Source organism: Lutra lutra, chromosome 13, assembly GCF_902655055.1.
Source record: "Lutra lutra chromosome 13, mLutLut1.2, whole genome shotgun sequence".
Lineage (NCBI taxonomy): Eukaryota > Metazoa > Chordata > Mammalia > Carnivora > Mustelidae > Lutra > Lutra lutra.
The window spans coordinates 6,401,081-6,413,830 of NC_062290.1; the positions used below are offsets into that span (position 1 = coordinate 6,401,081).

Genomic DNA, 12,750 nt, shown 5'->3' on the forward strand with positions numbered 1-12,750 from the left:
AAAGTGGTGAAGCCAGTAGCTGAATCCACATTTTGGAGCTCACAGAACACGTATGTCACACCGCCAAGCCCTGTACGTGCTCTTCCTGCAATAGGTGCTAACGAGCTTTCACTTCCTTCTGCTGCTGAATTCTTACCACTCTTCTAAGACTCAGCAAAAGGTCCCTCTCCTCCAGGAAGCCTTCCCTCACCTTCACAGGTGGATTTGACCCCTGTTTCCTTGGTAGCTCTGTGGCTCCACACTCATTGCTACCAAAAACCCTCATCCTACACCCAGCACCCCCTGTTCCCTGGACCACACTGCTGTCCTGCTGGATGGATGGTGCCCACCCTCCAAGAAGGCCAGGAAGGGGTGAGTACCTGCTTTCCTACAGGCATACCTCAGGACTGACCTCCTTTTCTTTGTTATTCCTGCCTTCCAAAACGATTCCTTGTTTCATGTAGGACTATACAGGTTATGTAAAACAGGGGGCTTAAAAAATGAGACCAATCCAGCAGGTGCCATGTAAGAGTTTACAGATCAGTTAGTCAAAGCTAAAATAAGAAGAAATGAGGCCATTGAAAATACAGATCCTGAAGGTCCGTCATGAGGGTCTTCTAGATAGCAGGCATGGCTAAGAACTAGGAGAAATTTAGTTTTCTGTTAGAAACCCAGGTAGGACAAACAGAAACCAGCAGAAATGTGTCATAAAATGACTCAGCATAATAAACATCAGCCAAATCACTGCAGGGACACAGGCTCTGGCCTCTAGAAGGGTGCAAAGCTCTGCTCCCATACCACTATGGCCCTGGGATTGGATGCTGTAGACACCCAGGCTGCTGCTTGTTGGCTGGAAGGGCTGTGCTTTTGGTAAACACAGATGGATTCCCCAGGGCACTTGCACTCCCAACAGGTGAGCTCACTGCCCAAGGCAGGTGTTTGGGAGCATTGACCTGTGGAAATGTGGGTGGTTTATTCATTCCCTTCATCCATATTTCTTAGCATGTGTGACGTATCCTGTCCCTGCTAGATATCCAGGGGCACCATTCCTAAATTATCTCACTCTACCTCCCCTCAAGGAACCAATAATGGGCTGCAATGAATATGCAGACGACCTGCTGCTTCCCTGCTTTACCCACTTCTTCCCAGCCTGAAGACTTTCCCGGCATCCTTTCTGATACTCGGGTGGTGCAGGGCGCGGTAGCAGTGCCCAGCCCCAACTAGTGGGGTTGGAACCAACCAGCCACACGCTCCTACTTGCTCAAGTCTCATTGCATTCAGGCCCTGCCTGATTTCTTTCTTGGGACTGGGGTCCTCGTGGGCTATTCCTACGAGTTTGGTGAGTTTCCATCCTTGAAGAAGTGAATGCCAAGAAAGGCTTCCAGTGGGTTTTGCTTGTTCCAATGAAGGGTTTTAACAACAAATAAAGGCAGCAATAAACCATGGTCCAGGCTGTTCTGCCAAGATCTGGCAATTAGCACAGTGTGATCCTCCCCCAGTACAGCTGCTAAAGGCCAACCCCCCCCCCCACCCTGCTCTCTTATCTCTGAACCCCATCTTCCTTGGCACATGGGAGAAACCAGTTAAAACTGGAACTCTGCTTCTCAGTGATCCAGTGGCTCAAACACAGTTCCTGCTTCCTCTCCCGAGTCTGACATACCCACTCAGGACGGTGGCCATGTAAAGGCCCAGCTTGCGGAATATTTCCCAGTCTTCAACTTCTATGATCTTCCCAGCAATCAGGAACAAAATGCCAAGTGGCATGTAGCTAGAACATAAGCACAGCAAAGACACTTCCGTCATCAGGTGTCTTCTCGAGGTGGGACTGCTAGGGAGGAAACAAGCCAGGGCATGTACTTTGGCTTGGTGCGTGCGCTCAGCTGGGAGGAGCATTGGGTCCACAGCGAGGCTAAGGTTTCAGCCTCCGGTCCTGGTGGACCACACTGGCGCCAGGATTTAGCGCCTGTGCATGCACCTTAAGTTCTACTCACCCAAGCTACCTTAGATGAGTGAACTGGGCAAGCTCGTGTGGTGGAACAGCTGCCTATCCTGCACCGTGCTCCCGGGGCACGGACGTCCTGCCAATGGTCCCATCTGCAGGTCTCATTTTTGCCTGACCCTCCATAGATGGCACCATGCTCTTTCTAGCCTCAGTCATCTTGTCTCCCAGGTAGTCATATCAGCAACAGAGCAATGCCATTAGTCGTGGAAGTGCTCAGAACGGCTCTGTTTGTGCAGCTCTATTTGCGTGCCTTGTATTGGGTTAAGTATTTGACATGCATCATTTCCCCTAATGTACTTCTCCCAACCCGAGGGGCAGACTTTTATTATCCTTTTTTTACACAGGAAGAAGCTGAGGTTCAGTGGGAGTAAGTGGTCGAAGTTGCTAGAGCCTTTGCATCACTGTCGGTGTCTACACTTGAGAGTAAATAATGTCGGGTCAACTCAGTAAGACATAAATGGGGGCAGAGATCACTTCGCAAAGGTGGACTTGTTGGCACCTCCAGGGACAGGGCAGGGACTCAGGCAGTGCGGCTGGTGTGTTCTCATCCAAATGGCAGTTTCATTCGGATGGAAACAAAATACAATGGGAAGTATTTTGAATATCACATCTGGGCCCAATGAGGAGAGCACTTTGGGTTTTGATGTGCCAGGAACCCCTTCAAGTCACTATTTTAAGAGTTATTTCTTAGACAAATGCCGGTTGGGAGCAAGCTGACCAGGGGCTTTGGGAGAACAGACAACGGCTGACACTCAGATTCTTATCAGTGAACTCATGCCTAAGTGATACGTAGAATTCCTGAACACTCCAGTGTCTCGGCATTCCGCGTTCCTCCTTCCTAGGGGAGGTCAGTGGAGAAGCGCAGGCCCCTCTATTCTAATTTTGAGGGGACAAGTGTAAGAAGAAGCAAGATGGCATTCACCAGCATCTGCTCACCACATAATGATCTGAACGATTTTCATGGTTGCATCACTCAGAGCATTGAAGAAATCCACCAGAATCTGTCCTTTTTCTCCCATCTTTCCAATGACAAGTCCAAAGACAAGGCAGAAGACAATCAAGCCCAGGACATTTATGCCGTCCGAATACATGCCTACGACTTTGTATTCCTTTGTTTTGTTCTGTGGATCAAAACCAAGAGAATATACTGATGCGTGATTCTGATTTTGCTGGAAGGCGGAGGCCCCGAAATGAGAAGCTATGATAGCCAAACATAACAAACTCGTAGTCCACCAGTCAGAGTCAACAATACTCGGGGAGAAAACAAACAACAAACCACCTACACGTGTATCGAGTTCCTACTGCTCCCATCTTCTGCCACCAAAGCGTAAAGTGATTTTTTTTTTTTCGCTTTCTCAAAAAACCCAAACTTGAAGATTTCTTTTGAAGTATTTTTATTCTGGGATGTCTTACATTTTTAATAAGAACTTTAGAATCAACTTTAGAATCAATCAATCAACTTTAGAACCCACTTTTCAGGGGTTATTTTAACTACTAGCAACTTTGGAGTCTGCGTGAAAAAGATAGGACTTAAGAATGCAGGAAGCTCAAATTATTTGCCAGGGTGAACATTTTTAGGTTATCTATCTGATAGTGACGCACAGAAACCTTCTTTACTGCCTCTAACTGGGTGGCCAACAGGACTTTAGAGATGTAAATATTACCCAAACGGCTGCTACTGTGAACTGTTTCTTCCCCTTATCCTGGGTAAGAACAGCGTGAGAGATGCTGGGAAAAAACTTACTCTGAGTAGGGCTGCATGAGGTTTTCTGAGGGATTTCACAGGGAGATAACATAATTGGAGCAGAACAAGTCAGCCTTATAAAGTATTATAAATGGTTGATAAGCTCCTGGCGTGCCCGTCATTTTTTACTTATAACCTGATATGCTCAAACACGGATTTATCGAGCCGCGAGAGTGTGCTAACTGCACTGGCTACAGGATAAGTCTTAGAAATACAGCTCGACAGGTTAAGATTAACCGTAGGGAAAACAGACCCATGAGAGCAATACGGTGTATCACGAACTGCACGCCAAGCCACAGCTGCAGGCATCAGGCAGAGACGGACCTGGGGCCGTAGGGTTGGGGAAAGTGCAGCCTCGCCAACAGACGGGCAGGAGATGGAAGCATTTTCCAGAAAAATGATGTAAGGAGAGGCAAAAGTCATCATGCTCTGGGCCTGCCCTACCGTGCCTGGAGAGTTCCTACTCTTCCTTTATGGCCCCCAAACTAATTTAACCCTCTGTGTTGAATGCCCCCGAGTAGCCTGCTCTTCCCAGTTGCAATGCTCGTCACGTAAGGGCAGAGGCCACACCTGTCTGCACCACTGGCCTCCCAGTGCCCAGCAGGGTCCGTTCACAAAACTCTTGGTGGAATCACGTGCAAAGGTGGAAAGAAGGAGAAACCAAGGAGGTGGGTCAGGATGGGACAGAGAGGGCATCCGGGAGGGGAGCTGGGGAACCAGGGAGGCGCCCGGACGTGGAGGGCCACTGGGCCAGGCGGAGGACTTAAGGATTCCGCAGGATGAAGCAGGAGGCCACCTCGCTCTATCGGATTTGCATTCCTAAGTCTCCCAAACACTTGTTCCTTAAATCTTTTCTTCCTGTGTGGAGGCAGGGAGCGTTTGGCAGAATCTACCACAGGACTAGGGAGGAACTACTTCATGCCCATATGGTGGTCTCTTCTCTACTGCTGAAAGCCCCGCAGCTCTCAACAACCCCACCCCGACACCATCATGCCTGAGTGAGGCCGACCGAAGGCACAGGTGTCTTCTGTCTGGCCCGTCACAGCCTTCTTGACCCGAGAACCACACACAGCGCTGCAGCATGATGCGTGGGGGGACATCTCAAACAGTGAAATCATCATGAAAAAGCACAAAAATGTGAAAAAAACTATGGCATAAACACACCCCTAAAAGGACACTGGTTTACAGTAAGAAAGCTGAAACGAGAAGCCAGCGCCTGGGGCACCCGGTTGGCTCAGTCGGTGGAGCAGGTGACTCTTGAGCTCAGGGTCATGAGTTCAAGCCCCACACTGGGCATGGAGCCTACTTAGAGAAAAAAAGAAGGCAGAGCTCGGCCTTGCTCGCCCTTAGCTGGGAGCGCGTGTGTTGGGTGATTGGAACTTCTCACGACTCCCTGTGTTTCTGCGAACAACGTGAGAGCTTTGTGTTGATTTTGGGGGGTTACAAATACATTTTAGAGGGTAGAAGAATTCACAAGTAGTGAGGACTGATTGTATTTCCATCTCCTGCCTGTTCGCAGCTCACCCTGCCTGCTGGGGAAGGGGTGCGGGCGACGACGTACCTTGAAAATGGCAGTTGTCATGATGGCTGTGACAGGTGTGTCTGTCATGTTGGTCCCTGGCTCACTGGGAGCATTCACTTCTTCACGCTTGGTTTTATACTGCATGTTGGAGGGGGAGGAAAGAGACCAGAGAAACAAACAAAATAAGCGTTTTTCAAGCATCTGAGCCTAAACCACAGGAATATGTCAGTTGGGCTAAATAAGTACCACGGTAGCCTTCTGCCCCTGTCGCCTCTCTGGGCTCCCGTGAGGCTCTGGAAGCGAAGGCGAGGCCACGAGATCCAAACCCCGATTCCCACAGCCACCATTCAACGATGTCAGAACGTTCTCTTTCATAATAAGGGGCAAATTAACAGAGCGATAATGGGGAAGAAAGTATAGGTTTCATTTGCTTTAACAGACATTACGGGGATCCTGCCACTCATTTTGTTTCTCTGTTTACTCCTTCATTATTATTAATCTGGGAGAAACGCCTCATTACTTTGATGAGTGCAGTCACCATGGCTTTAATACATGTCAAGAACTAGATGGTTGTCCCCAAATCGAAAACCCCTTTAGGGCCAGGCCACGAGGGACATTTCTGTTGAATTCCCTTCCTTCAGCTTTGGGGCGTTCTGCCGAGCTTCCGCAGGGAGGCTGAAGAAAGAGCGCCTATACCATCACGCCGGGCATCCGTGTCAGTCCTGCCAGGCTCTGCCGACCTCGAGAACCTTACAAGTGACCCCCCGAGGCCGAACCTTGAAAGGGAGGTGGTTCTGTGCCTCATGGGGCTTGGCAGGGAGCAAGCTCGCGGCCACTCTTGTTGGTGTCCACAGAGGGCTCTGCTGGTATAATTTATGTAAATGAATTCGGCATTTTGGGACAGACTCTGCTGTCTTCAAGTGCACAGATAAACAAGAGAGAAGGGAAGCAAGGAGATGGAGTGAAGAGACCGCGAAGCTGTCCTAGAGGCAAAAATCAGGGCTTTGTTACACGGCCACGGGGCGGGCCGGCAACGGGCGTGCGAGGATCGAGGAAAAGACCGGAGAGCAGGCGCGCGAAGCCCCCGCGTGTGTCAGATACCGTCTCCTTCATGCGGGAGGACGGAGAGGCGCCGGGGCTGTTTCTGCAGGGCGTGTAACTGACAGACGATCCAAGCTTCTTTGCAAATACCACGGGGTTCTCCAAAAACAGGGAAAGGGAGCCTGGGTCCGTTGCAACAGGGACTTCCCTGGGGCCTGGAAGACCAGAGGCACAGAGCAGAGAAGCCACCTGCAACGGCTCCGCCTGCATCGTCACAGGTACAGTTGCTGCCATTCGGGGTGGGCGCATTCCAGTTCCTGGGTCGCAGCAGGACATAAAAATCTCGAATGGGTCAAGCAAAGAGGGGAGCCATCTGGAGGCAAAAGCCATTAGGATTACCTGCTGAAAACAGGCTTGGACAAGATTCTCGGGGAACATATTCCTGTTGGAGACATGAAAAGCAGTGTCACGTTAAGGCACAAGTGTTTTGTTTTCTGTTATTTGTTTCTGTCACACTCAATACATTGGTGAACATGAGGAGAACACAGCATCAGTACCCTGGTATCTTTTCTGGCCTCTCCTTTGCAAATACTTCCTCCGATAAAGATTCTGTCCCTCCCGCCGAGCTTCAACCCAGTCCAGAAAGCTCTCTCCAGCCACCATCACTCTCCAGCCACCATCCCTTAGCTGATGAGAGAAAGTCTACGCGTGCTGTGCTCCGTGCCACACAGCACTGGCAGGCGGACGCTCACCGCCCAGGGATGTCTTTAATGCCCTGCACCCTCTGCGCTCGTCGACGGGAGCGCATGCTTCCTGAGGCCACTGCATTTGCTCCCAACGTCTTTACGCCAACTGCGGACATCAGTAGTCAGTCACTGAATTACGAATGATGTGAATGGATGAAACAGGACTAGGAATCAGAAGGTGTGGTTTTTATCAACTCTAAACTCCACGCCTGGAAACTCGGCCAAAGCACAGGATTAAGCTTTCTGTGGTTAAATTAGGTTTGGGAGGGCCACTGAAATGGAAAGAAAAACCGGCACACAGCTTGGTTAGCCGTTTCTAAGGGTTTTGTTGCTCTCCTTCACGGAAACTGAGCTTGGAAACCGTACATGATGCCTTTGTAAGGACAGCAGGTGCGAGAGAAATGATACGAAATTATAATCACCTGACACACTCGAAGGACAGACCTTGGCCTTATGTCAGAGGTCGGCAAATAAATGCCATTTAAATGATAGGTGTCAACAAAATACGTCAGGCATAGCTGTGTCTTTTTTTTTTTTTTTTTGCTTTAACTGATATCTTAAAATTAACTGACCAATTTCCAGCCCTGATCGCTTCTGATAAAAGGGTTTCTCCTGTATAATTAAAAAGTGTATTTCTTCACGTGTCCTTTAGAATGGATCCCATCCCCCACTCAGCCCAGCATCTTAATGCAACAAGTATATACTTTCTGCAGCTCTGTCCATCCTGAATCCAGACGGAGGAGCCTGTTTCTCTCAACCGCTCTTGGACCCACACAGTCTGGCAAGCAGGCCCAGATATGTAATTTTGGGACACAGGGCTCACTGAACAAACACAATGATTCAAGAACTATCAGAAATTTCAAACCAGTGAGAGCAGAGCCTCAGAGCACCCATGGGTCCCATGTGACGGCAGCATCAGAGGCGGCAGGGCCACGGAGCGGCCCGGCTGGGAGGACACTCACCTGATCAGATCCAACATGGCGTCCACCGTGCTGACTTCGGGGCTGCTGCCTGTCCTGTCAATCTCGTCTACTTTCTGGGACACGCCAGGCTTGATGCTCACCACCAGCACGATGCCTGTGGCCAAGGAGAGTATCACCGAGCATTCAGAACCTTCCAGAACACCTGCCCCTGACCCCCAACAGTGCATCCTTCTTAGAACCAGGAGGCATGGTGGAAGCAGGCAATACTGGAAGGAGACTCCGAGGTCCAGCCAAGATGCTGAACCCCATCCGGGGCCTCAGCAGTGGCCTTAATTACTCTTCTATTTAAATTAAGCAGAAGAAATTCTGCCCCCCCCCCCCCCCCCCGCCTTTTAAATGAAGAGATGCATTCCAGAATTGCTTCTGGAAACACCTGAGAATTTTCTATTTTCTTTTCTTTAGCTTAGGAAGTCAGCCTAGGCAGGGGCTGGGTGAGGGTGATTTCCAGCTCAGGGCACCCATTCAATATTTTTATGTAATTTTTGCCCACACATGCTAGTTATTTTCCTGAGGTGCCTACAGAACATGCCTTATCTTTCTTCCATATCCCAAGCCTTCAAACATCTGAAAAGCTGCTGTCTAATAAAAAAAAAAGTTCAGGGTTAGGAAAAGTCGCATTTCCTGTGACTCTGGGGGGATGGAGTGAGGGCAAATAGGTGTTACAGGGAAAGAGAATTCTTGCCGTAAGGAACTGTCTAAACAGGGAGTCTCTTGAGAGCGCCATTTTGGCCCCTGGAGGTAATGGGTTCCTGTCCTTTGAGGTGTCCAAAGGCGGGAGGCTGGAGAGCAGATCATGGCATGAGAAACTGCTTGACTGGAGGGGGATGCCAGTCCACGGAGGCAGGATGTCAGGATGCTGAGCAGGTCAGTTTTACCAGTGAGGGGAGTCAGTGGGCGAGTCCAAGGACCATGGTGCGTGTGGTTCCTTCTTCCCTCTCAGGGTTGCTAGAGAGACATACACCAGCTTTCCCCTTCATGTCTCCCTCCCTCAGGAACCTCATGAGGAGAGGTGGCTTTGGTTTAAGGCAGGGTTCGGGCCCTCCCAGGTGCCCTGCCTCACACGACCAACCTCACCATGTCCTACCAGTCCATTAAAGCAGAGGACCAGGATCACGCCGGCCGCAACGTCTGAGTACGCTCCAGCCTCTCCTCCTGCTCGGGCAGCCTTAAAAACGTTAGGTCACGAAGGACGGACAGCACTTTCTTCACAAAAGAATGCCAAAGGCACAAGAGCAGTGATATTCCCTTATTAGAACTTTCTCCCTTTTTGAAGTGGAATTTCTACTCTGAGTACCACGTGAAATCTGAAACGCACTGCAATGGCATCGTTTTGGAAATATTTCACAATTACACTCAACTCCACTACTGCTGACGAATCACTCCGTTTACAGATTATATAAGCTCTTGGCTTCACCTCCTTCTACCCAGTGAACCTGGTGAGGCACAGGACTGTCACCCAGGAACGTGAATAAGGCCCACGGCTAAACTTCAGTCGGTCCTGTATTTTCTTTATAGAAAAGGTGCTGGGTAGACTTTAAGCCCAAAGGCTTCATGGTGGTTTGACAAAACTACTTTTTGAATTAAAAAAAAAAAAATGCATTAAAAAAAGCCCAGATACTTTTAAAGGATGAGTCACCATTATACAGAGGAATAAGGTCATCGAAATAGATTTTACCTAGAATTACAGCGATGATGGTGGTACAGAAATAATAGACGACAGCACGCAGACCGATTTTCCCAGACACACTGGAATCCAGCGCAGCTACACCTGCGGGGAGTGGGGAGGGGGAGGGGAGAAGTCAAGTTACATTCGTTTTTAAAAGAAGCCATTTCCAGCACTGGAGGTCGTTCAACCCTCAGGCTGTGAAACAAAGTGTGAGAGCTGTCCTCTGCACCTGCCAGGCCTATCTCACATGCCTTCTGGATAAGACGCAATGGGCAAAGGAAACCCTTCAAAAGGCCCATAGGGAATGGAGACAGAAGGAGGGTCCCATAGCCGTGAGCCGCTCGCCCCGCTGCCTGGTCAGAGACAGGAGCCCTCCCCTCCCACACCTGCTCGAAGAACTTCATCAAACTTTGTATGTCCCATCACCCCACAGCCCTCAGGATAAACCCCTTCTGGAATTCAGGGTCCAGAAATTTGATCTTGGAGCATGGAGACTGTTCTGTCCTCACATAATGAACATCATAAAACTCGTGACTGTTTGCCCTTCTGCCTTTCTCCGTCAGGAAGCTCAGAATCAACCAAAAAGATAACTTTTGTGTGTGGTTATGAAAGTAAGAGATGTTCATTATAATACTCTGAAAGAAGGAAAACGAAAACCACTCCGTCTCATCACCCATAGCTGACATGCTGGTGAACTTCCAGCCGGTATTTTTTCTTGATTTTTTTTTTTTTTTTTTTGGTAAACATAGCTAATTCTATAGTTGTTTTTTTTTTTTTTTTAAGATTTTTATTTATTTATTTGACAGGGAGATCACAAGTAGGTAGAGAGGCAGGCAGAGAGAGGGGGGAAGCAGGCTTCTTACTGAGTGGAGAGCCTGATGCAGGGCTCGATCCCAGGACCGTGAGACCATGACCCGAGCCGAAGGCAGAGGCTCAACCACTGAGCCACCAAAGAGTCCAGTTCTATAGTTTTTAATCCTCTCTTATTCATACAGTATTGCAAGAATTTTCTTGTTATAAATAACCTCTGAGGGTAAGTTTAGTAGCTATATAATCTTGTCATGTGACAGAACCATAATGTACTTAATAATCCACTTACTGCCGGAGCTTTGGAGAGTCTCAGAGCCAACCTCCATAATCAATCCCCGCAATTTCATTATTTATCCTGGCTAGCACATTTTCTTCTTTCTGTGATTTTTTAAATTGTTTCTACGTGAACAACCTTATCATGTATGGCTCTGTGAGACAACTTAAAATATCCATTTTCCAGAGGTAGGATATAAACAGAGATTTCCAATTTATAAATTTCCAATTTAAGAGACTTCTGGCCACAGTGTTAGCTGCAGACTCAAATGGCCTTTGGTGGCCTATCAAATGACTGACTGTCGCCTGGGACTGGAAGGGTTGTCCAGAGTGCCGAGAAGAGTTGTAGAGGTGGGAGGCAACATCCCTTCTTGCTAGAAACCCCTGACCTCCAGAAAAGATGCTTCTCTAAAGTGAGCCAAATGATGTCGCTCCTTGGATAAGACGGGGAAGTGAAGAAGCAGCCAAACACCTTTCAGCAAGCTGTCATTTGAAGGTTTCAGACCCTACCCTGCCCGATTTCCAAAATGAAAACCAACTGAGTCAAATGATCATCATAGAAAGTCACTGCATCTTCTGCCTGCGTGAGAGGTCCCATAGCTGTGAGCAAAGCCTGATGTGCAGGGCAGCCCCAAGGAAAGGCCATAAACCTGTCGGCTACCAGCACGCAAGGAATATACAAGGTAGCTCGCATATTCACTCCTGACACTATAAAAGGTCCCTTTTTAAAAGCGACTGAGGGGTTATGCTTCTCATATAATTGTACATATTCTGTAAGGAAGCTATCGTCGTCATCATGATGACAGAAGAAATCATCTCTCCCTGTAAACATGCAGTTCCTCCCAGCTGGGGACTGTGCCTCTGGAGGCTACTATTTTGAGAGAAGGGACTCTGGCCTCCTTGGTGACCACCCCAGGATGTTGTAAGGGCCGGTTTGCCAAGCCGGGGACAAGAGTGTGCCATCGCCATCTGATGGGCCTATTGTCCCAGACACAGCCTAGAGGAACTCCGATGATAGATTCCATTGTCTCTCTCTGGGAAAAATGCACCTGGGTGTGGTGAGAAGGCTGTCTTCTCCTCATGGTGAGACAATTAAAAATCATGACTCGGGGGCACCTGGGTGGCTCAGTGGGTTAATCCTCTGCCTTCAGCTCAGGTCATGATCCCAGGGTCCTGGGATCGAGCCCTGCAGCAGGCTCTCTGCTCTGCAGGGAGCCTGCCTCCACCTCTCTCTCTGCCTGCCTCTCTGCCTGCTTATGATCTCTGTCAAATAAATAAATAAAATCTTAAAAAAAAAAAAATCATGACTCGGGCAAGAAACGACAACAGCGATAACAACAAAAAATCAAGAGACAATGAAGGCCCCAACTCAGAAATGAAGGAACTATCTCATATTCCACTTCAGTCTCTCAAAAAAAGAGCAGATGGGTTCCTGGGCGGCTCAATCGGTTGAGCGTCTGCTCAGGTCATGCTCTCAGGTCTGAGCCTCGAGCCGGGCTCCTGGCTCGGTGGGGAGTCTGCTTCTCCCTCTCCCTCTGCTTGCACTGTCTCGTTCACTCTCTCTCCCTCTCAGATAAATAAATAAAATCTAAAAAGAAAAAAAAAGCACAAACAATAATACAAATATGTAAATTTGCTAACTTTAAATGTGAATAGAAAATGTGCTCTAATATCCTATTTTAGAGCTCTGGGCATTATCTTCATTAACAGTCAAAATAACTATATCAATAAGGTGATTAAAAAAAAAAAGGAAAATCGCCAATTTAACAAAACTCCAGGTCACCTGTATCAGCAGGTTCACGTAATCCTGGTCCAAGAGAGGATTTGTTTTCAGACAAACCACCCTTGGGCAGAAGTCTCATTTCAGCAGCTCTCAGCCCCTAGGGGGCTGACGAGTGCCAAGCTCGCAGGGGAGCTGCAGAGCTGTTCTTGGGTACATGTTTTGTGCCCTCTCAGGGGTTTCCTCCAGCAGGGAAACAAATTA

At 48.6% G+C, this 12,750-nt stretch overlaps 1 protein-coding gene across 1 annotated transcript in view; it reads right to left on the reverse strand.

Annotated features, from left to right (window-relative positions):
* Positions 1-12,750, reverse strand: part of SLC1A1 (solute carrier family 1 member 1) — a 76,827-nt gene that overhangs the window by 11,487 nt on the left and 52,590 nt on the right. The window contains exons 3-8 of the mRNA XM_047700482.1: positions 9,693-9,785; positions 7,997-8,111; positions 6,688-6,730; positions 5,287-5,385; positions 2,918-3,102; positions 1,640-1,747 (exon numbers count right to left, since the gene is read on the reverse strand). Coding sequence (XP_047556438.1) covers positions 1,640-1,747; positions 2,918-3,102; positions 5,287-5,385; positions 6,688-6,730; positions 7,997-8,111; positions 9,693-9,785 — 643 coding nt within the window. The remainder of the gene's footprint in view (positions 1-1,639; positions 1,748-2,917; positions 3,103-5,286; positions 5,386-6,687; positions 6,731-7,996; positions 8,112-9,692; positions 9,786-12,750) is intronic.